The sequence below is a fragment of the Trichoderma asperellum genome, chromosome 3 (genome assembly GCF_020647865.1).
Source record: "Trichoderma asperellum chromosome 3, complete sequence".
NCBI lineage: Eukaryota > Fungi > Ascomycota > Sordariomycetes > Hypocreales > Hypocreaceae > Trichoderma > Trichoderma asperellum.
This window is the reverse complement of record NC_089417.1, coordinates 246020-270142: the sequence shown is the minus strand read 5'-3', so window position 1 is coordinate 270142 and position 24123 is coordinate 246020. Positions and strand designations below refer to the sequence as shown.

At 48.6% G+C, this 24123-nt stretch overlaps 6 protein-coding genes across 6 annotated transcripts; 5 read left to right on the top strand and 1 right to left on the bottom strand.

Moving 5' to 3' along the window:
* Positions 1-384: 384 nt before the first annotated feature.
* Positions 385-3408, top strand: TrAFT101_012020 (uncharacterized protein). The gene is made up of 4 exons (XM_066129445.1): positions 385-909; positions 981-1786; positions 1867-2153; positions 2234-3408. The coding sequence occupies exons 2-4, from the start codon at positions 1029-1031 to the stop codon at positions 3052-3054; spliced, it is 1866 nt and encodes a 621-aa protein (XP_065983368.1). The 5' UTR covers positions 385-909; positions 981-1028; the 3' UTR covers positions 3055-3408.
* A 244-nt stretch (positions 3409-3652) lies between these two features.
* MCH1 (Putative monocarboxylate transporter mch1) lies at positions 3653-6139 on the top strand. Its single transcript, XM_066127258.1, has one exon. The coding sequence runs from the start codon at positions 3970-3972 to the stop codon at positions 5755-5757; it is 1788 nt and encodes a 595-aa protein (XP_065983367.1). The 5' UTR covers positions 3653-3969; the 3' UTR covers positions 5758-6139.
* Positions 6140-10247: 4108 nt separating this feature from the next.
* On the top strand, positions 10248-12289 carry TrAFT101_004677 (uncharacterized protein). Its single transcript, XM_024908332.2, has one exon. It carries the CDS (start codon positions 10554-10556, stop codon positions 12231-12233), a length of 1680 nt encoding a protein of 559 aa, XP_024759948.2. The 5' UTR covers positions 10248-10553; the 3' UTR covers positions 12234-12289.
* A 1925-nt stretch (positions 12290-14214) lies between these two features.
* On the top strand, positions 14215-16431 carry TrAFT101_004676 (uncharacterized protein). The gene is made up of 5 exons (XM_024904057.2): positions 14215-14767; positions 14846-15342; positions 15412-15478; positions 15543-15781; positions 15875-16431. Exons 1-5 carry the CDS (start codon positions 14647-14649, stop codon positions 16103-16105), a joined length of 1155 nt encoding a protein of 384 aa, XP_024759949.2. The 5' UTR covers positions 14215-14646; the 3' UTR covers positions 16106-16431.
* A 2672-nt stretch (positions 16432-19103) lies between these two features.
* On the top strand, positions 19104-21330 carry TrAFT101_004675 (uncharacterized protein). Its single transcript, XM_024908333.2, has 5 exons — positions 19104-19254; positions 19331-20131; positions 20189-20503; positions 20587-20753; positions 20823-21330. Exons 1-5 carry the CDS (start codon positions 19168-19170, stop codon positions 20983-20985), a joined length of 1533 nt encoding a protein of 510 aa, XP_024759950.2. The 5' UTR covers positions 19104-19167; the 3' UTR covers positions 20986-21330.
* A 36-nt stretch (positions 21331-21366) lies between these two features.
* On the bottom strand, positions 21367-21958 carry TrAFT101_004674 (uncharacterized protein). The gene is made up of 2 exons (XM_024906786.2): positions 21855-21958; positions 21367-21794 (listed from the first exon to the last, which is right to left on the bottom strand). Exons 1-2 carry the CDS (start codon positions 21912-21914, stop codon positions 21393-21395), a joined length of 462 nt encoding a protein of 153 aa, XP_024759951.2. The 5' UTR covers positions 21915-21958; the 3' UTR covers positions 21367-21392.
* Between the last annotated feature and the right edge of the window lie 2165 nt (positions 21959-24123).

The following is a 24123-nucleotide window of genomic DNA, read 5'->3' as shown; positions in this document are numbered from 1 at the left end:
CAGGCACAGGGACCCAACTCGCTGAGACCCAAAGACGAGGCGCCGACGGCCCCGGGATAGGGCAGCAATGCCGATCGAGAACAAACGATGGATAGGAGACTTGACTGACAGCCGGCGAGATTGAGATACGCCTACAGTATGTAATACCCCGAGTACTCCGTCGGTTCCCCGGCGAGAGACAGGCATTAGACGCAAGGGCGGCGACTTATCTGATCTTGGCATGGAACCGAGCCACTGGGGTGGGACCACGTGTGTCATTCAGGTGCAGTTCCCGTTATGCCTACATATAGTCTTATAGAGCACATATTTGTATGTATGTGCATGCAGTGGACTTGCAGTGGACTTGCAGCCGCCTTTCGCTGCCGCTCGGTGTCTTGTCTTCGATTTTTAAAGTGAATGCCCGTGATGGCTGCCCCTCTTCCTCGTGCATGGCATGGTTCGATTTGGACCGTCTCGCGCAGTGGCTTGGTTGTTTGTCTGGCTGTCTTCTTTTCTGGGGCGTGTGTATGTTCGTCCAACGTAGTGGAGTCGTGGTGTAAGTGTCCAGTCCTACCAACGGATAGCTCTAATAGGCACCCATCTATTACAGGTATGGCACAGTAGTAGGCATATCAAAGAGCCAACCGATTCGGCTTGTATGTATTAAAAGAAACACACTTCCCCTGGTCTTGAAAGACCCTTGACAAGACGATGCAGCACAGTAATAGAGCCAAGCTCACTCACCGAAATGCATGCCTGCACGTGACACCCCGTTCTACCGCTCTCTAGCGTCTCGTTCCCCAGCTTCTGCGCTACTGCCGACTGGACTGGCCTCTCGTACGAGCACTAACCTGCTGTATACGCCCTGTACTGGACTCCATACGGGCTCTATCGACGGCAGCCGAGCGAGGCTTCAGCCGCTCATATCCAGTGCGCCTTTTCTTCCTTTTCTTTTGTTTCTCTCATTTTCTCACTGCTCCTGGATCCCCTCGCCGCCACAGTCGCCTTCGCCTCAACCGTTGCCCTTGCCTCCAACTCTGGCGCAGCGCATGAGGCCGTCGCAAATGCCAAGTAGCCGCCCTCCGCGGCGAGACCGGGGACCGGTGCGCAGAAGAGAGTCGCTCGATGCGCTCCTCGACAGCCTCTCATCCTGGGACCTGCTTCATATCCGGAACCGCTTCATCGACGGCTCCGTCAGCCTCGACGGCTTCGCCGGCCTCAGCGAGCTGCCCCCCGAGGTCTTCGCCTACATCATCCCCCATCTGGATCTGCAGGATGTGCTCAACTGCTACATGGTGAGCAAGGACTGGCGCGAGGCCTGGATGCAGGGCGCCGTGGCCTCGGCCTTGTGCAGCCGCTTCTTCCCGGGCCTGCTGGAGCTCTACCACAACGACGTGCCGGATCGCAACCAGCTGTTTCGGGCCACGGCACAGCAGTACATGCGGAAGCTCTATGTCAAGCGGGCCTTTGTCGCCTGGGACGTGGGCTGGAGCAGCGACATCTTCACCAACTCGGAGCCGCCGCCGCCAAGTCGCCAGCTGGGCAATCTTCGCCAGGTCAACTTTGGCTTCGGGCCCCTGACGGTGAATTACAGCAGCGGCAAGCTGGCGTGGCAGCCGGACAACTGCCACGTTATCGTTGATGACCTGTACACGCGGGAGAGATCGCGGTTCAGCTTTGGCATGGACTTCATCTCGGGACGGCCACTGCAGCTGCAGGCCGTGACGGACAGCTTGGTGGTGCTGGCAACAAGCATGCCTCAGCATCAGAGTAGACACCAGACAACAACTGATAACGGGCAAACCATGTAAGTTGCAGCTCTTGTTCTTTTCTCCCCCGTTTCCTTATCAGTCTGCTTGTCTCGTCCTGCACTGACACATTTTATAGAACAGTGTTTCACCTGCAGTTTCGACAGTCCAAGAATGTCGTCCTCCCTGGCAAGTTTGCCCATTGCTACGCCCAGGGCGACACGGTGGCGTTTGTCACCAGGCAGGGCCATGTCGTTGTGTGGGGTTGGAGCGACAGTGCCTACGAGCTGGACATTGACCATGAACAGCACTTTTTCGGGCGAGATGGCTGGGAGAGCGACTTGGGAGGCATACCAGGCATCATGTTTCACCCGACAGACACGGATATCATCTATGCAGCGTGGCTGCACTCAGCCTTGCAGCCCGGTAAGCGCCACCGAGCAACTCTCTGAGACTCCTTCGAGCTAAGCTAATCATGTGTGTTGTGCCACTGCCTTGCATTGTAGATCCTCTCATCCATGTCGGCGTCATCATCAAGTTTGAACGTGGCAAGCCGGTGAAACGATTTGAGTCACCCATATCCCATCCAGAGTACCACCGTGATCCTACAACCCGGTATTCGTGCCCGGCAATGCGCCTGACGCTCACTGTCCAGAAGATGGACAACTACGGAGGCTACGCGGTTGGCATTGTCCAGCTCGTCCTGGATAGAGGACACCATCCAAACATCTCCAAGCCATATACCGACTGGCTCTGTGTGCACTTCAACGTCTTGACCGAGACTTTTCTTCATATCAAATACGAGAGCCGTCGGAGGCCGAACCCCGCGCAGGCGAGGCACTTTGACTTGTGTGCATGGGAGGACCAGCTTGTCATTAGTTGGTTTGACGAGTACCTCGTTAGCCAAGGTTACTTTCACGGCCTGGAGTGGCTCCAACCGGTCCCCATCGGCGATGACGCCACTCGTTGCCCTCACACCAACAAGGTTCGTGAATCAATACAGCGCCAGCAGATAGAGGTTGAAGACTACATGTCCGACCATGGCTTCGGGCGCAGAATCTTCATGGACAAGGACTTTTTCATCGCCACGACGGGGCAAGGCTTCTTGCTGATTTCCTTCAATGACAATCTGGATCTTCCCGGACTGGCCACCAGGGATGAAAATGGCGAGGTGGAGAGGTGCAAAAACCCGCCACCGGCGACACAGGGAGAAGACATAGAACCGCCGAGGATGTCTGCTTCGTGGGACACGAGAAAAGTGACGAGCTTGGTGAGAATTTCGCTGGATAACTTTCCGGAAAATGCGCTGGATCAGCCCGGATGGTGACGTCGAAGTCGGCTGGCTGAAAGAGTACGAGATGAAGGGATTCTGGGCGCCAAACCAACCCAGTAGTATTTATTGCGCGATACGGATATGTGGGAGGCATATGATTGATGTGGGTGATGTGAGGGATGTGTCTTGTTTTATTCTTCTTTCATAGGTAGCGATGGATATCGGTGCGACGGAGTCCTTGTTTGGGTGGTTTTGGAAAAAAAAAAGGGGGGAAATCAAAATCGGCGATGTTTAGGCTAGCGTAGCGATGAAAATGGCTTCTTTCTTTTCTTTCTTTTGCTTGTCCTGCATCTGGATAGTTACCATCGCCTCCTCTTTTATAGACGTCAACCGTGTCTTGCATGGGTGTTTTTGTCTGATCTGCAATTTGCATCTTCTCCATGCCTCGCTGCATCGCTGCATCCACAGAAGGGTACAAGACCCCAGCCATCTCCCCTAGGGCCCGTCTTCCAAGTGTCGATCCCCTAAAGCGACCCCCCTGGAGGCTCCACCACAGGCGCCGCTACGGAGCCTGCGACGTGCCACTACAGCGCTGATGACCGAGGCCATTCGCGGGATTTCCCCAGACTTTTCCAGCGGTTGCAGTCGCTGACGCTATCATTATCGGTACCTATCTATCCCGCCGATAAGAGCTCAACTTGTGTCATCCGCCCATCCATGCTCCACTCCCGTTCGTGACTCTCTCTTCCCATCAATGCTTGCTCTTCCGCAGTTCCTCTTCGTTTCAGTCTCTTCCAGCCCCTTTTCTTCTTCTCGCTCCTTTTCTTCTGGTTTCTCTGCCGTATTTATCACCAACCTCGAATCAAGCATGCGAAGCCACTGAACAACTCCATCAAGCCCGACCGACCCTCGCCCAATTCCTTCTTCTCCTGCTGCTTGTCGCGCAGCCATCTCTCCGAATCGCCCGTCATGCCGACCTCAGCGTCGCCCTCTGACCAGCAGCGCTTCATCTACCCGACGCCCCCTACTGCTCTCGACGAGGACGACCGCTCTTCCTTTCTCGCCAGCGACGATGAAGGCGACTTGTCGTCAAGCGTCTCTGACCCGCTGACCCGCCGCCGCCAGCTGAGATCCAAGCAGATTGTCCGCTTCATCTCGCTCGTCTCCGCCACAATTGCGGCCCTTTGCGCGGGCTCCATCGTCGTCTTCTCGCTCTACGCGCCAAAGTTCCTATCGCGACTGCATTACACTCAGTTCCAGGTCAATGGCGTCGCCATCGGCAGCTCCGTGGCGCTGTACCTGCCCATATCGGTGATGGGATACGTCTGCGATCGGATGGGCGTTGCGCCGCTGGCTCTATTGTCTGCCTTTTTGTTCGGAGGAGGCTACGGACTCGCAGCGGGCATCTACAAGAAGCTGGACTACGAATACAACACGCTTGGCAAGTCTCATGGCGCGGAGAACGGGTGGTCGTACCCACTCATGGTGCTCGCCTTCATCATGATTGGAGCTGGCACGTGCGCCATGTACATCAGCTCGGTGTCGACATGCGCCAAGAATTTCGGCAAGGGCAAATATCGAGGCCTGGCGCTGGCCATGCCCATCACCGGCTTTGGTCTCAGCGGCATGTGGCTGAGCCAGTTCGGCAGCCGTTTCTTGGCCGAGAAGAATCCCGATGGGTCCAGGGGCGACGTCGACGTCTTCCGCTTCTTCGTTTTCCTTGCCGTCCTGTTGTTCGTCATTGGCATTGTCGGCGTCTTCACCCTCAAGGTTGTCGACGAGCAAGACCTGATTGAGGAAGCCATTGAAGAGCTGGAGCAGAGTGGTCTTCTAGATGGAAGCTCTCTGCTTGCGCGATCTGAAAGTCGAAGATCTAATGCAGGCTACGGCGCAATCCCCGCCACCGCCCAAGACGATGTCAATGCCGAGGACGTCGACGACGACGCTCAATGGAAGAAGAACTGGGTTCTCAATGCCGAGACGCGCCGCTTCTTATCCGACCACACAATGTGGCCATTTGCCCTGGCCTTTCTGCTAATGATTGGGCCTGGCGAGGCTTTCATCAACAACCTAGGCACCGTCATCGGCACTCTAACGCCTCCCATTACTGAAGATGTCAACCACAAGACGTCAGCTGCCACTCACGTATCAATCTTTGGCGTTACTAGCACCATTGCTCGTCTCACGATTGGCACCTTGACCGACATCTTGGCTCCAGCACCAGAGACTCAGCACATCCAAGTCCCTCCTTCGCGCCCTTTGTCTCCGATCAAGCGCTTTGCCATCTCTCGCGTTGTCTTTATGCTTTTTTTCGCAGTCTTGCTTGCAGCCGGACTCCTATTCCTTGCCAGCGGTGCTGCTCAGAATCATGCTGACCGATTCTGGATTGTCTCTGGTCTTGTTGGAGCGGGCTACGGAGCTGTCTTCTCTCTTACTCCACTTATTGTCACAATTATCTGGGGCGTGGAAAATTTTGCTACAAATTTCGGCATCATTGCTATGCTGCCTGCTTTTGGATCTACCTTTTGGGGCCTTGTTTATTCGGCCGTGTACGAGGCTGGGGCGAGAAGCTCTTCTGCTGACCCGTCGCAGCCTGGCGACGACAAGGGTGGATCTGATGACTCTGTTTGCTACGGAAAGCATTGCTATGCGGCTACGTTTTGGGCAGAAGGTCTTTGTGTCATTGTTGCGTGCTTCCTATTACTCTGGGCTTGGAAGGGCCGAGGAGGGTGGAGCCAGCGTGGTATTGTGATATAAATGGGTTGTCTTTATTTTGTCTGAAGGCTTGTTTTGTCATTAACCGGCTATCTTCACATCTTGGTTCTATCTTTCTTTTCATGTCTTTCTTCAATTCTCTTATGCATCTGTGTTACCCTATCTAGATTGGCTTTTTCTTTCTTTTCTCTTCTTTTTGTCTTCTCTTTATATTGTGTATCCTTCTACTGTTTTTTTACGGGGGAATGTCAACGGGTTTGAGGCCGAGACTGTCCTTGGGTTCGCACCCACATCCTAGTTATCTTGAGAGAATAGTAGCCACAGTCGGGCTAATCTCTCCATTAATAGCACACGTCATATGGTGCTGGTGGCGTTTGGAAATACTACATCACACTGCTTAACTGAATAGCACTTCATGCGGCCTCGACTCCCTTGCGTTGTGATTTCAACCTACATGATGCGTCTGCCACCAGCACGCAATGTATTCCAGGTCGTGTCGTAATTGCCGTGTGAGGTGAGACAGATACACGATACAATCAAGTATGCTGCTCGCTACTCCGTGCACTCCTCAACATGTCTCTTTGTCATTGTTGTGAGTAATCATCAGCGACGCTGAATGGCCACGCTCTCCATCCAATCTTCCCCCCCTTACGTGCAACCCAGCCTTCTCACACTGCACAAGACTGGCGGTGTGACAAAACAAACAGCAATACTAAAAGCAAACAGGCAAACTCATGCAGTGTGACAGAGAGAACTTCGCCTAGATAGCGAGAACCGCTCGGCGACCAATGGAGGATTTTGATTGAAAGGGAGTCGCATGAAAAGAATGCAAGCCAGCATTTTGAGTTTGCGCTGCATTGATGCAAGTTTCGTAGGATGCATGGCACTAGTAGCTGCAGTTTGGCCATCTGCACTTACACGTGTGTTGGCGAGTTTGGACGACGGCTTTGGTGGCTTGCATTCCATGGGGGTTTGTGTGATGGTTCTGCGGATTCTGGACAAAGGCATCCTTTTATTCAAACATTGATGTATTATGCATGTAAAGAGATCGATATTCGTACTTATTCAGAATTAGAGCATGATAGTATCTACAGGTAGGTGTTATGGTCTTGGTACTGTGGACATGTAGCAGCAAAGTGTCTCTCTAACATGTCACAATTATGGTGTACTACTCACTACGACGCATGCTGAGGATGGGAACAGAATCCAGGTTAAGAGCCAGAGCCGTTAGTCTTTTCACATCTTCCTCCTTCTGTGAAGTGTCTGAGAATTTAGTGCAAGTGCACAAACATGATCCTTCTCTCCAGGCCTGTCTAAGCTCCCACTCCAGCGTTGTCCTGAAGATTGACCCCCTGGCAGTCGCCGACCTTTATATCAACTTTTATCTTTAAAACTCAGCCACTCGTTGGCCATATTAACCGTAATGGCGTGTGAGCACTGCCTCATCGCTTTGTTCTCGGGGTGCTTCCCCGAAAACAATATGCCAAGCTACCACATCGAGTTTTATCTGGGGGCACAGCCACAATACACCGACAGTGAGGAGTAAAACACTCAAGAGATTTATGAGAATTCCAGTACGAGCAAGGTTACCGCGCTTTCATGAGCGGGGGTAAGTATGCAGGCAAGACAAACATCACTTCTTCGGCTGTACTGTTCACAGATCCTGCTCGAGCCATGCCAGTGAGCTGTACTGGATATTGTATTAATATCACCGTGAGACTATCTTGGTGTGCCTGTAGGACTTATTACCATGTTTACTACGTAATCTAACCGGCGCTTTTCCGTACCTTACGTTAATATTCATGAGATAATACTACATGTATTCTTTGCTCCTAGTTTCGTCCCCTGTGTCATTCGTAGAGAACACACTGGAAGCCAGGTGCAACCAGAATCTTCCTACTAATGTAAAGATCAAAGCTTTGAGCTTAAGTGACTTGAGTCCGAGCTAAACAGCGGATTCAACATGAGAACCAGCATAGACAGAGTATCGCTCTGCACTTCAATTGGAACAGCCTAGCCTCCGGTTGGCTCATTTGCTGGAACGTCACATCCGGGGCGCGTGGCAGATGTTTTTTGCAAAGAAAGCAATGATATGGTCGTTGAGGGAGTATTCCGAGTATGTAGCAGTTATTGTGGAATGGCTGGATTGACTAGTGTGCATCAAGGTTGCCGTTGGCCTCATAGGAATCATTTCTAAGCACGTTGGAAATTACATGTAGTCACACATTGAAGTCAGTGCGACAGCCGAGAGTGAAAAGGGCGCTGCGATGTGTGTCTAGAACGTCGCCTGAAATGCAAATGAGGTGTGAAATATTATAATAATACAATGAAATATAATGAATTACTTCCACAATATTATTCAGGGCCAATGTATTGCGACACTATAATCATATAAACGAAATATGTTTTACAATATTCCATAGATATTCAGGTCATGCTTCCATGTCGCTACCTTCTTCAACACTCCCGCCTTGGCCCATACTGACTTTGCGGCTGGTCGAGGTCTAGGGACCAAGCCATGACCATGATCTCATCAGCGATCCGCGCCTTAACGCCCTAGGATAGGAGAGATCTGATGCTTCAATCGAGTAAACCCAAGAAACTTGGCACTGCTAGGCTCCTCCAACGGCTTATATACCTGTGAGTGACTGATCTATGTACCTTTAAAACAATGCATCGCTACTTGATGGCAATATGCTTCAAGGGCAGCGTCTCGCCCACTAGAGGCTAATATCGTGGGATGAGACATGTTATCTGAAAGATAGCTTTCAGTACTATGTAAATTCAGAAAAAATCGGCCTATCGTTATTATATTGCATCTCGACTGACTTATATCTATTGAGTTGTATGGTGTGGTGAAGCAGCGCATCAAGACGAGGACCTTACAGAGTTCTCAATGATCCGCGATGTTTTCATTTTGGTCCTCTCTTCCAAGTGTATCCGGTAGAAACATAATGTCATATATTGTGCCGGTATTTAGGGGTTTTGAAGTGCAATCGACTACCAATCGTACAGCAGCTGATCATCATGTTTCTGTTGCCTTATGAAGGGTCTGCTTCATCCGGGAAACCTACCATTTAGAAGCGGTTCTGGTTTACCAGGGCTCTGATAGTAGCCTCATCAGCATTATCGTTGTATACTGGTTTTATTCCTACGGGACCAAAAACGGTTCTTCGGCCAATCTCCCGAGCGAGTGTTCAGGATGCAAGTGTACGCCAGTCAAAATGACAACCTGGTCTGGTTTCATACTCGGAGTGTCAATCTCTCGTGTCAAATTATATTGAATTAAGCTAGAAAATACAGCTAGAAGACATCTTTACGTATTAATTTGCAGCGACTGTTACCTTGTTCATATGAGCATGGAAATAGAGATGACAGCTCTCGCGACTTTCTACAATAGACGCATGTCTCTGGCGTGCACGACCAAAGTAATAGTAGAATTAACTATTCTTTCCCGCAGGCAAATATTTAGCATGAAGGCCTGAAGCTATCTAGCTATGGTCACTGCTTCTGCTTTACATGTGGACGTCTGAGGCGGAGCACCCAATGGTGGCTGTTTAGACGAATAGACGGCAGGCTGAAACAGGTATGTAGTCAGTCTGGACAAGCAAAGATCAACCACCTGTGGGGACGCGGTTGATCAGAGACGAGACGAGGCGCACATCCATTATGGAGCAACGCCTCTAAGCTTTCCTCTCCTCCTCATATGCATCATGTGGCCAAGCTGAAGGTTTTCCTTATAGGCACGATCCGGCCATTCATTTGGATTTATGACGGCAATAATACGGGGCAGTCGAGCTTCGGCGGCGGATCGCCGTTAGCGTTGGCGCATACATGTACACGGAAAAGCGCAATGGCTGTGTTGTTGCTACATGAGCCCATGTTGCGCTATTTGATACGTTGTAATGTCCTGTTCCTGCGGCCCATGTTTGTCTAGGCCAGGGCGAGGCTCACCTCGATCGAGTGTGTGTTGGCGGGAATATGGCGCAGACGCATCTTACGGAACGGCGGTTAAAAAGCCCTCATACAGCAACCAGCATCCAGCAACCAATTCCGCGATAGATTTCATCCGCGCCATATTATTCGAAATCCCCAGTATAAGCAGCGGTCAAATGACCAGCCGCGGCCATCGCAGGAACAGCGGAATGCCGAGTCTGCCCACGCCAGAGCGTTAGGTTGTGCGGCTGAGAAGCGCCATCCCGGCAGTTACTCGAAATTGGGCTCACCCCTTGAATAAGTGCGATTTGGGACCTCGCCTCACTGCCAAGTCCTGGCTTTTACTGCTTGTAGCATTCGCCGTAGCATCTTTGCCGTCTGCGGGAAAGCTTCTAGAACGGCTGGCGCTGCGCCACCACCGCTTGGAGAGTCGCGTTTTATACCATGCCGCCTATGGCCGACCGAGGAGATGTCGGAGCTAACAGAACAGCCCTGCATTATAGGCCAATGGCTGCAAGGCGCAAATGCGAGGCAATGACAATCTGGGCTCTCTATTGGGCTTATTTGTGCTTCTAATTCCCTCTGACTTGGCATGCGTAGATGGATGTTAGGTATAAATGGGCGCGTGATTCTGTATATTTGCTATGCGGAACTCTGCATATAATACTCGGAAGCCAATTTCAGCCACGCACTTACAGCAAACGCCCAGTCACGAGCTGTTCAATTATACATATATATAATACATATATATACAAACACATATATATACATCGCATTTGCCTTTTCATTACTCTCTATACCCCTGCCTTACTTCGCTGCTTGTTTTCCTTTGCTGTGCCAGTCCTTCTGGGCAGAGACCCAAACTTCCCATCACCACCACACCATCAAGAAAGTCTTCCATCATGTCGTACAAGATCTCTGCTCCGGACGAATACCTCGCCATCACTGGCATGGGTATTCGTACCGTCAGAATCACAAAGGCTGCTTGGGTATGGCCCTTCCAGCGATATACCCGCTTCAGCGTTCAACCCCACGACTATGCCATGGATCTCCAGGCAATGACAAAGGAGAAACTCCAATTCTCTCTCCCCGTCGTCTTCACAGTCGGACCAGACGTGAACCAGCGAGGAGCAAACATCAAGGGGCGTACCGCAGCAGACGTGGGCCTGCAAGACGGCGAAGAGAACGATGGGTCAGCTGGCCACCGAGAAGACTCAGGAGATGCCCTCGTCAAGTACGCTATGCTGCTGGCTCGCTCCAACAATAGCAATAGCGATGTTGCGGATCGAAACCATGTTGAAAACATCGTCAAGGGCATCATTGAGGGCGAAACGCGTGTGCTCGTGTCTGGCATGACTATGGAGGAAATCTTCACCGAGCGTGAGGTCTTCAAGCGACGCATCTTCCGCAACATCCAAAGCGAACTCCAGCAGTTTGGCCTCAAGATTTACAATTCCAACGTCAAGGAGCTCAAGGATGCACCAAACTCCATCTACTTCGAGTCACTGTCACGCAAAGCCCACGAAGGCGCCACCAACCAAGCCCGTATCGACGTGGCCGAGGCTCAGCTCCGCGGTAACGTTGGTGAGGCCCAGAGAAAGGGCGAGCAAGACCGTGAAATTGCAAAGATCAATGCCGAGACAGCGGTCCAGAAGACGGAGCGAGATATCGAGCGAGCTCAGGCCGAAGCACAGCTACATACCCGTCAGGCCGCCCTTACTCGAGACGTTGACATCGCTCGAGTCACTGCTCAGCGCACTCTTGAATCCAAGGATGAAGATCTCAAGCGTGAAGTCCAGCTCAAGCGCGCGGCTGCTGAGATGGAGCGTCTCCGTGCTCAGGATGTAGTCAAGGCAACCATTGTTCGCGAATCCAAGCAGCAGGCTGCCGACGCCGCTGCCTACGAAACCGCCGCTCGAGCCAAGGCCGAGAAGGAAGCCAGCGAAAATGCCACAGATGCCGCTGCCTACCAGATCGCTGCCCAGGCCAAGGCTAACCAGGAGGCCAGCCAGAGAGCTGCAGATACGGAAGCGTACAAGACTCGGGCCAAGGCAGAGGCTGACCTGGACGCCGGCCAGAAGAAGGCCGACGCAGACGCATACAAGACTCGCGTCGCTGCAGAAGCAAGCCAAGAGGCTAACCAGAGGGCTGCAGACGCCGAAGCTTACAAGATTCGTGCCGAGGCAGAGGCTGGCCTTGTCCGCCAGCTCAAGGAAGCTGAAGGTATCAACGCCATGGCTGAGGCATACAGCAAGCTCTCGGTTGCTTTCGGCGGCCCGGCTGGCCTTCTCCAGTACATGATGATCAAGGATGGCGTGCTTGTCGACCTGGCCAACGCCAATGCCAATGCTATCCGTGGATTGGAGCCCAAGATTAGCGTTTGGAACACTGGCAACCAAGGCAGCGGTTCGGACGCCACTGACACGATGCGCAATGTCTATCAGATGCTTCCACCTCTGATGAGCACCATCAATGAGCAGACTGGGATTACTCTGCCCGAGTGGCAGTTTGGACGACTCAACGCTGCTCAGAACGCTATGATGACGGAGACCAAGGTGAATGGAGATGGAAAGAGAAAGTAAACACAATCGCTTCAAGTATTTCATTTGTCCTATGACTTTTTTTTTTTTTTTTTTTTGTTTTTTAACCTTTGTTCGTTGGAGGTTCGTTTCTTTCAATGGGGTATTTTGGAGCGGCTTTTTTTTTTCATGGTTCATGTACGGATAGGATAAGAGATTGATACTCCGCCTTGGTTTTACTTTGAATTTTCTGTAATATTGTCTATTTGTACTCTATTGTCTATTACTAGAAAATAAAGAGGTTTCAATTCAACTTATAGGTGATTGGCTACGGTGAATATTGTTAGGTATAGGAAATCATGTGCTGGTAGACTTGCCTGAAACCGAGAGATTGTTTAGTGAAGTTGAACTTTAGCAACAACCTCTGTTACCTCATGTTCATTATATCCAAAAGGCCTGTCTGTGTGACCATATATCACGGGCACATATGCCTAGACCGCCTTCTCATCCACGTAATTATCGCATATGGATCGAGCCGTTGCATATAGTGAGTTATAGCTGCGACAACCGCATGCTGGTTTCGGTTGCAGTATGAAACGCGCCTATATGCTTTCGTCATATCCAAAACGCAGACGTTCACAGTTTATAGAGAACAAAACGGGATATTGTATGGTTTCCTATCTTGCTTGCTCCATTCCCGGCTTGTGATATAATGCCTTGTATCGGAGATAAATGGCTGCTTCGTTTTGCGTAATACAGCAGATGATTGTAGTATGGTCGCGTACGTATTCTCCTTTGTACTGGCGCAACGCTCCTTGCAAAGGCTTAGAAGAATCTGATTATGGTGCTAGATCGACATATTCTTCGCGTTGTATACTCTTGATAACTGCATAGTGATTCGTTGGCAAATGCGTGGTAAAGGTGTATCACTCTCTTCAATTCGTTCGGTTTACTGTCCAATTTGACAATTTAGCCTGGCAAATCAGACAAATTGTTGGGTAAATATTATTCATAGCTCAAGACAGAGCAACAGAGTGTTTTAGACGTATAAAAAAGACGAAATAATTGGGCGTGTAAGCGACATGGGATGCCATCTGATAAGCTCCACAGCGTAACGGCATCTTACATGCATACATACCCGCAGCTAAATATCCGCCCGTATTAGTGAGACGGGAGCGTGCCAAGGCAATCTTTTTTTTTCCACATCAACACTAGGTTAAGAAAATCCTTCGATCCGAGGAATTGCTAGCCTTGATATGGCAAATTCTCTTCCATGTATATAAGAGCAAGCATGGGCGCTCCATTCAGGCCAACCAGGGCCATTAACTAAAGCACCGAAAAGGCTAGTTTGCGAAACAAAAGGTGATGTCATCTGTCTTTTATAGAATCTCATATCCTCTATGCAGATAAGAATCTGTAAAGCTCGGATGCCGCGGGATGCAGGGTCTTGAAGATGACAAGATTGACGATGCGTTATGCTTACTGCTCTGTACCTGGTAGACGTCGATGGAGCATACTACCTATGTACAGGTATCCACGGTAGCAGCTACTGCAGAACAGGGGTATCTGCATCTCTAAGGAATCTTGAGGATAGGCTTAGTAGAAGCCGTGATGTGATAAGCTGCGTGTGAAAGGATTTTATATCTTGGTTAAAAGGGTATATAGCTATCTAAACCAATATTAAATTACTTTGGGATAATTACGTCAATTATGGGGTATATATTGGCTATAAAAATCCCAGATAAACTATAATATATATATTTAGTTATTGCCAGTTCCTTTATAAGAAATCCTATAGCTAAACAGCAAGTAAGTACTTCTCCCCCTCTCTCTCTTGATTATAGGGTAGCAGTTGCTTGCTATAAAGGAGCTTTATTTGCAAGCCTTGTTATTATATGAATACTATTTTTTGAAAATCTTGCGGATTGTTATACAAAAGAGATGAATAATGAGCTCAACTAACTGATTACAGGTCTATGATATGAGTTGAGACAACTGGCGGTGTTTAGCTTTTCTCGAGTCCATGTCTTACTTACAGGCACAGGCATCATGCCCCTCCAAGTCCGATAAATCGCCGAATCAGCCCCTCCAATCAACTCTGAGTCATAGAGAATCAGAGTCGCATTGCAAATGGAAGATTGTTGTTCCGCCGTCAGTCTCACGTAAGCGATCCCTCAGGCGCCTTTGCGTGCTAAACAGTGGGCGCTACCGAGTACATATGCCTTGTAACGCCCCTCGGCAGCGCCTAACGCCACTGGCATTGATAAGCCCGAAAAAAGTCCAATCTAGGCACTAATTATTGCCCCCCCATCCGTATCGGATTGAAATCGCAGCGCATCACATCACATCGATATCGCATCGCATCGCATCGCATCGCATCGTCCCCAGCACCAGGGAGATTTCAACGCTTTTTCTTCTTCTCTTTCTTCTTTTTCTTTCTTTATTGGGTTGTGACTGAATAAACCAGCGAACCACAATGGCGGCCGCAGACGCATCCGAGAAGCTCGCGCTCATCAGCGAGAACCTGACCGAGATCCTCAACCCTGAAATCATCGAGAAAATCCTAGCCGAGGGCCGCCATCCCAAGATCTACTGGGGTATGTCGATGTCGACGACGACGACGATGACGATATGGCCTCGTCTCTCCAAACGCGCAAGACACTGACAATGACCAGGCACCGCTACCACGGGCCGGCCTCACTGCGGCTACTTCGTCCCCGCCATCAAAATCGCCCAGTACTTGGCCGCCGGCTGCCATGTCACCATCCTGCTCGCCGATATCCACGGCTTCCTCGACAACCTGAAGGCCCCCATCGAGCTGGTCGAGCTGCGCGTCGAGTACTACCGCTATGTCATCACCGCCATCTTCAAGGCCGTCGGCGTGTCCACCGAGAAGCTCAAGTTTGTGCAGGGCAGCTCGTACCAGAAGAGCCCCGAGTACATCATGGACGTCTACAAGCTGTCGTCCGTCATCTCAGAGCACGACGCCAAGAGGGCCGGTGCCGAGGTTGTCAAGCAGACCGACAATGCGCCGCTGTCTGGCCTGCTCTACCCCATTCTCCAGGTCTTGGACGAGCAGTACCTGGACGTCGATGCGCAGTTCGGAGGCCTTGACCAGCGTAAGCTCTTCATTGCTGCCAAGGAATGGCTGCCCAAGCTCGGATACAAGGAGGTAACAAGAACCCCCGACCGCCAATCCTGCATCTTCATGTCGCCACTTGGCTAACCCACCACGTTCCAGCGTGCGCATCTTATGAACCCCATGGTGCCTGGTCTCAAGGGCGCCAAGATGAGCTCCAGTGACGAAGGTAAGAGCAATTCCATACTATAAATCTGTTCCAGGAAGACTTTGCGCTGATTCATAAAATACAGACAGCAAAATCGATCTGCTGGATTCCCCGGACGCCGTCTCCAAGAAGATTCGCAAGGCTGTGGCCACCCCCAAGGTTGTTGAGGAAAACGGTGTCTTGGCTTTTGTCGAATACGTCCTTCTGCCGGCAGCAGCCTTGAAGGGAGAGCGAAAGTTTGTCGTTGAGCGCGAGAGAGACGGCCTGGAGCCCTTGGTTTACTCAACCATTCAGCAGATGCACGAGGACTACAGAAATGATGTGGTATGTTCTTTTTTTTTTTTTTTTTTAATGGCCAATTTGACTGGCTCGTCACCCTTTCCATATGATGCCCAGATGCTTACCAATGACATCCAGCTATCACCACAGCTGCTGAAGGCGGCAGTCACGAAATCATTAAACGAGCTCCTAGCCCCGATCAACGCCGAGTTCGCAGCGTCAAAAGAATGGCAGGAGATTGCCCTGAAGGCCTACCCTCCTCCCGCGAAGAAGGAGAAGAAGGTCAAGGACAAGGGTACTCGCCATCCTGGAAAGGCAGCAGAGACCATCAACGTCAAGGACCTGAAAGAGGCAGTCAGCGAGGTCTAAAGAAAAAGAGAGAAGCAGAAAAAGATAGAATGTAAATATGGGATGATTGGCATTTGCAACAAAAAAAATTTGAGAGGAGGGAGCGGGAGCTTTGATGGCGTCCGCATTACGGCATAGAGGAGCAGGGCGCAACAAAATATTCTAGAATACTACTCTATATACACGGAGTAAATGCAGTTACGAATACACGAGCCTGGATACCTGTCATTTATTCATTATTTTGTCTCAAAGTCGTCATGACAGAACCTCGATGCATGTATATATATTATATAGGTGTACGCTCTTGGTCTATATTTCTCCACGTCCCGGTTAAGGAGACAAAGCCGCTCCCCTTTCTTTTCCTAATTTGATATCATCTTGAAGTATCCGACAGACGACTCGTCTCTTGCCAAACTCAGTCCCTTCCGATACGACAACCCCTTGGCCCATCTCCTGGAGAGTGCCTATTTGGCCCTAGCATAATTCCCCCTTCTGAATGCACTTGGAATACTTTTTGGCGCAGTCCGCCACCTTCTCATAGGTACATTCCTTCATCTCGTCTTTGCACTTGTTGCCTTTCCGGGTGCACTTGTCCAGCTTGTCGTTGCGTTTGATTTCCCAAAAGCACTAGGCTTGGGCATATGCCGCGATGCAGCTCCAGCTTTTGGGAGGGCCTTAGAAGCGCATTGCCGGACAGTTTTTTTTTTTTTTTTTTGCAGTATATCTGTCAGGAATATATAAGCCACCGACATCTCTATGTTGTACGATTTGTTTGAAGACATGGAAGACGTGGAAGACATGGAAGACATGGAAGAAATTGAAGAAATTGAAGAAATTGAAGAAATAAGCATCGCAAAGTGATTATTTCAGTCAAGTAGTTGATACCGTTGGTTAAATTTGCGTATCAGATACTTAGGAGCCGCAAGGGTATATGTGGCATCAAGGAAAATAGCAGTGAATCGAGACACGATTATAGACATGCATAGACATATATAGCCCTATATAACCCTATATACGGATACATGTAGGCGTATTCATACAATGTTGAATTTGTATTTTACTTGGAGAAATCTGAATACCCGCGTGGCATAAGAAGGCTATAAGCGTTGATATTCTGTGCGATGATTGCAACATATTAGACGCCGCTTAGCACAGATGAGTCAACTGTGGAGTTTGCGTTAGAACAAAATAAAGTAATAGGTTATACTTTGACCGCATCCTAATGTTCTACAGCAGCGGAATTTCATTTACAAGGAGGCAAACGCTCCAACGAACTTCATGTTTGCTAACACGGCCATTACTAGATGGATTAGGTGCCCTGTGATGGAATAGGAGACTGACCGTTGGATACTGGCTTGTGTGCAAGTCATTCTCTTCTTATACCGACCTATTTTTAGCATATTTCTCCTATGATATCTCAGATCATTGTAATAATAATACATAAGTGCTTTGATAACCTGAAAATTCCATCTCTTGGCGTCATATTTCACTTTCATATCCATAGCCTACGCTGCTGCTTATCACCGTTGCATACAATGGTAGCTCCCCACCCTCGTATCGGAACACAGGTATCCGCCCCAGTTTTGCGATCAAATCAAGGGTTCCTCACTGACCCCAGCAAGGGATGCGAAGAAAAATAGGGAATTAGCAAACGATCGGCACACAATTCCCAACTTCGCGCACAGCAATGACAACTAGTAACCACTATTTAACTAGTCCAATAGTGCTCATATTCTCAACTTGATGTGTATTTTCATTTTGCGCTCCCTAATTTTTTTTTACGCCCAGATACTACGGCTACAAGTAATGTATTGTACTAATGAAATCCGACGGGATTATGAAGAAGCCTAAACATAGTATATGGCATCGATATTTTTCTCCCGTGTCTACCTGAATCAGAAGCCTCGGCTATGGATGTTTTTTATGTGGAGAATCCAGGGCTTTGAATCTCAAATAGCCTGATTGGTAGTATTCGACTGTTACCTCCGCCATAATTAATGCACGGCAAGGGGCGAACATGTATTCTCGGGTACAGTTTGCCGTTCTCGGAACAATGCAATGCTACTGCGCTTTTTGGCTGCTCACACAGAATGCACATATCCATGTTGAATGATGTCAGAGTGCTCAACGAGATGAAGAAATGCGCGAATAACTCCTGATCTCTATAGCAAGTTGGCTACTCGAAAATAAAGTAGGTAGTTGTATTGGAGATATATCCCCCATTAGCGGGACGTGCCATTTCCAAGATGGCTCTAGAACACGCGTATCGCTTATAGTGTCCGTCTTTAGTCCCTGTAACTATGTATACTTGGTACTCTGCGACTTAATTATCCCATCGGTACCTAGTTGTCCTATTCTCCGAGTCCGCCGCGCGAATCTCCTTTCGCGGTATGGAGTAGCAATGCCACACAAGCAACAAGTTTGCGGACATGGCAGATAGGTCTGGGGTACTAGTGGCTGGAACTCCGCCAATGACTGTACAATTATGATTCGATAATTGCACGCCGCAGCATGAACCCCATGTGCTTCTCCCCCATAGCAGCTAAAGCCTGCCTATCAGCTCCATGGAGGGGTTGCATTACATGGAGCATAAAGGGGGTTTGATGTAGCTCTTTTTGTTTTATAAAAAAAAGACAAGAAAACGACGTAGCTTAAATTCCGAGGAGTTTCCATGGATAGACGGAACCTCGATATTATTTCCCCTTTGAAGGGCCTCCATCATCACTAGTTCAGCTGCCGAGGGACATGACATGGTATCAGCTACCAAGATCTCAGAGAAAGGGTGAAATCGAGCTTAGGGATCAAAAGTATTCGAGCGGAAGACTCTCTTCCGGGATAATAGATCGGAAAATGCATTGTTTAAGCCGAGGGGTAGTGAATGGATTGCTCATTTTATGTCTCTCTCTGTGATCAACCAACGACATATGGGGCCGCACGATGTAACATCCTGCTCCATAACATATAAAAGCTGGTGGCCGCTCAATAAACTAAACATATAAACCCATTAATTCTTGCATTACCCCTCTTCTTACTGTATATCTAGGCTATTTGTGAAAAGAGTCTAATATCGAGGCCATTCTGCGATGGGTATTCTCATCGACCATGGCGGTTTCAACGCCGTCTCCCTAAGCCAGCTGGCTTGGGGTCTCCCACTCGCCGCTCTGGCGCTGGTAAGTTGGCATCAACACATTGTCAATTGTCCAACTATAGCGAGTCTTGTCCATTGTCTTACCACGTATAACCTAGGGACTTGGCTACACTGCCTGGCTGTGCATTTATAATCTCTATTTCCACCCACTTCGCAGGTTTCCTGGACCCAAGTTGTCGGCCATGTCATTCATCCCATACTCTCTCATTTTGACTGGTGGCGATGGCCACCATAAGGTTTTGGATTTGCATCTCAAATATGGCCCTATCGTTCGTGTGGCGCCCAATTTCCTTCTCTTCAGCCACCCAGACGCCGTCAACGATATTCGCGGCCACCGCAAGTTTGGACAGCCTGAGCACGGGAAAGACCCAATACGCCGGATGCCAAACGTCCATAACATTATTGGGGCGAATCGCGAGGACCATACGCGTTATCGAAGGAGCCTGGCCCATGGATTTTCCCATCAGGCAATGCTGGACCAGGAGCCCATCATTGGCGCGTATGTCGACCAACTGATGGATCGCCTGAAACGGGACTGTGGCAATGGAACACAGCAAATTGACATGGTCCGTTGGTTCAACTTTACAACATTCGATATCATTGGCGATTTGTCTTTTGGCGAGTCATTCGACTGCCTCAACAATTCCAACTATCACCCTTGGGTTCAGCTCATCTTCCAATCCATCAAGAACCTCGTCTTCATGGCAGCGATAAGATACTTTCAGCTTTCACCAAAATTCATCACTACTTTCCTCAACAAGTTTGCCCTGCCCAGCGACATTGCTGGTAGATTCGCTGAAAATTTCCGATTATCTGCTATGAAGGTCCAGAAGCGTCTCGACAGCGGCTCAGATCGCCCTGATTTTATGGCTTCAATGACAGCCAAGCGCAATGGATCAGTAAGTATAAGTGGATGCTTAATAGCAGAACTATCAAGACTGAATCAGAATTTCTAGGCCCTCTCTTTTGAAGAGCTCACGTCGAACGCCGTCATCCTCATTATTGCGGGCTCAGAAACTACAGCCACGGCGTTATCCGCAGCAGCCTATTACCTCGGCCTGTATCCGGAAATCCAAGCCAAACTTGCCCAAGAAGTGCGGTCAAACTTTAACAGACCGGAAGAGATTACCATCACCAGTGTACAGCATCTATCCTACATGTTAGCAGTACTAGACGAGTCCATGCGTGTGTTCCCTCCTGTTCCTGGGGGCCTGCCACGATATACAGCAAAGGGAGGTGGTATGATTGCTGGTGAATTTGTCCCAGAAAACGTACGTCGTTGCATTATCTCACTATTCATCTATTTGTTTGTTTTATATCTCTGGGAAACAAACAATCTAATCCTATTTATTAGACCCATGTCGACGTTTGGCAATGGCCGCTATACCACAACCCAAACTACTGGACGCAGGTTGAAGATTTTATTCCGGAGCGTTGGCTAGGTGACCCTAAATTTAAGGATGACAAGCGAGATGGTTTTCAGCCATTTTCTGCAGGGCCTCGCAATTGTATTGGTAAAAAGTAAGTATCCGCTGTGGAGAAACACACCTCTATACCCCAGATGGCGTTATGCTAACTTGTGACAAAAAGTCTTGCCTACGCCGAAATGCGTCTCATCTTGGCTCGCGTGATTTTGGAGTACGATATTACGCTTGCTGAAGGCACCAAGGGCTGGGATAAAAGAAGCAAGTCGTATACACTATGGGAAAAGGGCGCAGTGAATGTCTATCTGACTCCTCGTAAGGTGGAGTAAAGTTGTGCTGAATTGTATTGTAATAGCTTTATTGTGTTCATATCTATCTGGAAATTTTTACATTGTATTTCATGGTTAATTGCTTGACGAAATGACTTGGTTACTGACATGGGAGGGAGGTTTGGGACTTTTGACAAAATCAACGGTAACTGGAGACTGTGCCGTGGTAGTTCTTAGGTGCCCTATTCTTCCATGAAAAGGAAATGCTTCGCGTGGTTAGGAAGGGCTATATGCATGGCATCATATCAGAGGAATTTATGGCAGTGGCTAGTAAGAGAGATGTAGGATAACGGCATCAAAATATGACTTGAGCTCAATTTTATTGACTACCTAAAGTGGTTCCCCTGAAGCAAAGTATCTGTCGTCACCACTAACGCTGAGTAAGAGTGCAATGTTATCAAAGCCTCTTAATTGTTGATGCACTTGGCGGCAAGCTGGTTGATGGTGTTGGCCAAAGCCCCAACATCATTCTTGGGTACAGTATAGGTGCAGCTGGACTTGCTGCCGCCGGGGATGATCTGGATGTGATAATTGCCATCGCTGTCGGTAGAGTAGGTATACTGGTAAGAGGTGCTCGTGCTGACGCTCGAGTTGCTGTTGTCATTATGGTGGTCGTCACCAGGAACTTGAATGATAGTGCTGCTTGGACAAGTGCGAGCTCCAATGAAGCTACCCAAGATGCAAGCAGCGGTATCAAAGATGTCGGCAATAATGTTCCCGTTGCCGTTGCGAGGGGGGTCAAATAAGCTCTTGGCGGCCATTTCAACTTGCTGCATCATCTGAGCATCGTTGGCTTGCTGGGCTTGCTCCTCGAGGGATGTTAGCATGGCTGTGAAGCGTGGTAGATACATTTGGACAGAAAACCTTACCATAGGAGCCGCAAGACCAAGGGCCGCGAAAAGAGAGAGAATGATGGCGCCAGTCTTCATTTTGACGAAAGTGAATACTCTTGATATCGTGGAATAGATAATGAAGACGCAGTGATGGCTGATGAGTTGGAGAGGAGATGGGTGGCATAGACGTTTTTTATACTTTGCATCGCAAGTACAAATGCGATGCATCGTCGGTTATTTCTTCAGATTAACATGCAAGAAATGCAATTTGGCAATTAGTCTCACGGTAAGCTAATTCTATCTGCTTCTAAGACATGTCGATCCTATCTCAGACAATTAGCTCTAGAGTTGTGGATATTTATTGTCAAGACGGCGGTGCAGCAATGTTAATTTGGCGAATCGTCTAATACGCAGAGGGATAATTTAATATCTCGACTCTGATAGTGCGTGCAGTCCAGCAAATTAATCCCATGTGAGACACGGCGGCACCCGAATACAATCTGACACATTTTGCTTTGCCACGCTATGCGATCACATTCCACATCCCACGCCTGGGCCCAGCAAATCGGTTGGTCCTAAGGAATTCTCTATTTCTAATATGCTGTAGATTTGTGAAGAGGAAAAGTTGTGTAGCTCATAAATGATGTGGGAAAACCAGTATTGAAGTTATGAAGAGTTCTTTAACTCGAGGAGAGCTCAAATTTTAGAAACGCTCACTGCTATCAGCAGTGAATACTACAAAGTTCACCCAATTAAATGCGTCCTCAGCTTCGATGTTTGTAGGGAGACTCAGATGGCATCTTCCAAATGATAGACACCTGCTTGATATGGAGCGTTTTGTCTTAGACTGTATCACCCTAGCTCGACATGGCACCCAAGAGAAGTTTTGTATAACCCGGCAGAGATTTAGTATTCCCAGAAATTTTATACGAATGAAATAGAGCCTACCACAATTATTTTTGAGTCACATGTAACAGTAGCTCAACTCATTCTCAGTACCTAGATGTATTTGATAAGATATCTGGGGCTTGTATCCTGTCATGTTACCTTTGTGTAAGTTACCTGACATACTTTTGACAAGAAAGCACACGTCGATGTTCGGTGTTGGATGCGCAAATCTAGCCGAGAGGCTGAATATCCCGGCATTTCCATCAGCTCATTCCTTAAGCCTTAGACAAAGGCCAATGTTGGAAGCATTAAAATTAATCACATGAACTGCTTATGTAGACGATGTCTTGCTGCAACTTTGTAAAATCCAGGTTCTAGAACTTCAGGGCAACTACCTAGCTAGCAATGCTACACTAAGCGTCTTAATACCATGAGCAATGACTCTCGCTAGGTAAAATCCCCAAGAAATGGTTAAGAGATGAGAGTATATTTGTTCGTATCACCTGTATTTACGGTTTGTAAAGCCTCTGTTACGCAAAGATATATATTGCTACAGGAGAAAAGCGAAAGAAGCGATAGAATTATGTTCCTATTCAGGTATTGTAGAATTAACGAGTAAAAATAATAGGCTGGTCTAGAGTACAACACATCCATTCCAGGTATTCGTCAGCACATTCAAGCCAGGGCGGACTGCACCTATGAAAAGGCTTCTGGACCAAGACCGTAATAACGCGCATACTTTTTGTGATTATTAGGACTTGTATATAAGACAAAGCTGAGGCATTAATGGCGAAGCTCAGGTGATCTATTTCAAGTTCTCCAATGCAGTAGGCAAAGATGCATGCAAATCGCATATATACATGTGCCATTAATACATGTCATTTAGAGCTACCTGTAGAAGGCTGATTACTACCCCGATGAAGCCACGCCAAGCGCATCGAAGCTTGTGAGCTCTACTTAAAGAAATGTTCTAGAAGAATGCCGTAAGATATAGTTATACTGCGGCTAGTTTTGTGGAGTAAAGATGGACTCCTCGTATTCGATTTTCATAGGCAAAGTTTTGCATAGACGTGGCTTAGACGTGATAAACTTACTACTTACCCTTACGGGGGCTCATTTGAAGTGTTTACCTTCTACGCTCCACACAGGCGTGATGTAGCTGCATGTATCCAATAAAGCATGAAATGGATCATTGATATGTACATTCTTTATGAAAAACATGCGGATCCCTCGAAAAAGCCGAAACTCAAAAAGAACATGAACATGTCGGCATTGTCTCGTGCTCAAGCCGTAGATTACAGGGCGATTTCTCCCGCTTGGCCGTAGCCACGCTACGCCTCGCTAGGCTGAATGCATGGATGGTGTGTACTTGGTGCAAGGCAAAATGGCTCAGAGAGACTCAATGATGGAGGTTGGC

What these genes read in the sequence shown, in the direction of transcription:
- TrAFT101_012020 (XM_066129445.1), top strand. Translation starts at nt 1,029, where the DNA reads ATGAGGCCGTCGCAAATGCCAAGTAGCCGCCCTCCGCGGCGAGACCGG. An exon ending in ACTGATAACGGGCAAACCAT is followed by an intron (nt 1,787 to 1,866) that starts GTAAGTTGCAGC and finishes CACATTTTATAG; the next exon opens with AACAGTGTTTCACCTGCAGT. An exon ending in GCACTCAGCCTTGCAGCCCG is followed by an intron (nt 2,154 to 2,233) that starts GTAAGCGCCACC and finishes CTTGCATTGTAG; the next exon opens with ATCCTCTCATCCATGTCGGC.
- MCH1 (XM_066127258.1), top strand. Translation starts at nt 3,970, where the DNA reads ATGCCGACCTCAGCGTCGCCCTCTGACCAGCAGCGCTTCATCTACCCG.
- TrAFT101_004677 (XM_024908332.2), top strand. Translation starts at nt 10,554, where the DNA reads ATGTCGTACAAGATCTCTGCTCCGGACGAATACCTCGCCATCACTGGC.
- TrAFT101_004676 (XM_024904057.2), top strand. Translation starts at nt 14,647, where the DNA reads ATGGCGGCCGCAGACGCATCCGAGAAGCTCGCGCTCATCAGCGAGAAC. An exon ending in GATGAGCTCCAGTGACGAAG is followed by an intron (nt 15,479 to 15,542) that starts GTAAGAGCAATT and finishes CATAAAATACAG; the next exon opens with ACAGCAAAATCGATCTGCTG. An exon ending in AGGACTACAGAAATGATGTG is followed by an intron (nt 15,782 to 15,874) that starts GTATGTTCTTTT and finishes AATGACATCCAG; the next exon opens with CTATCACCACAGCTGCTGAA.
- TrAFT101_004675 (XM_024908333.2), top strand. Translation starts at nt 19,168, where the DNA reads ATGGGTATTCTCATCGACCATGGCGGTTTCAACGCCGTCTCCCTAAGC. An exon ending in CACTCGCCGCTCTGGCGCTG is followed by an intron (nt 19,255 to 19,330) that starts GTAAGTTGGCAT and finishes CGTATAACCTAG; the next exon opens with GGACTTGGCTACACTGCCTG. An exon ending in GTGAATTTGTCCCAGAAAAC is followed by an intron (nt 20,504 to 20,586) that starts GTACGTCGTTGC and finishes CCTATTTATTAG; the next exon opens with ACCCATGTCGACGTTTGGCA.
- TrAFT101_004674 (XM_024906786.2), bottom strand. Translation starts at nt 21,914, where the DNA reads ATGAAGACTGGCGCCATCATTCTCTCTCTTTTCGCGGCCCTTGGTCTT. An exon ending in TTGGTCTTGCGGCTCCTATG is followed by an intron (nt 21,795 to 21,854) that starts GTAAGGTTTTCT and finishes ACATCCCTCGAG; the next exon opens with GAGCAAGCCCAGCAAGCCAA.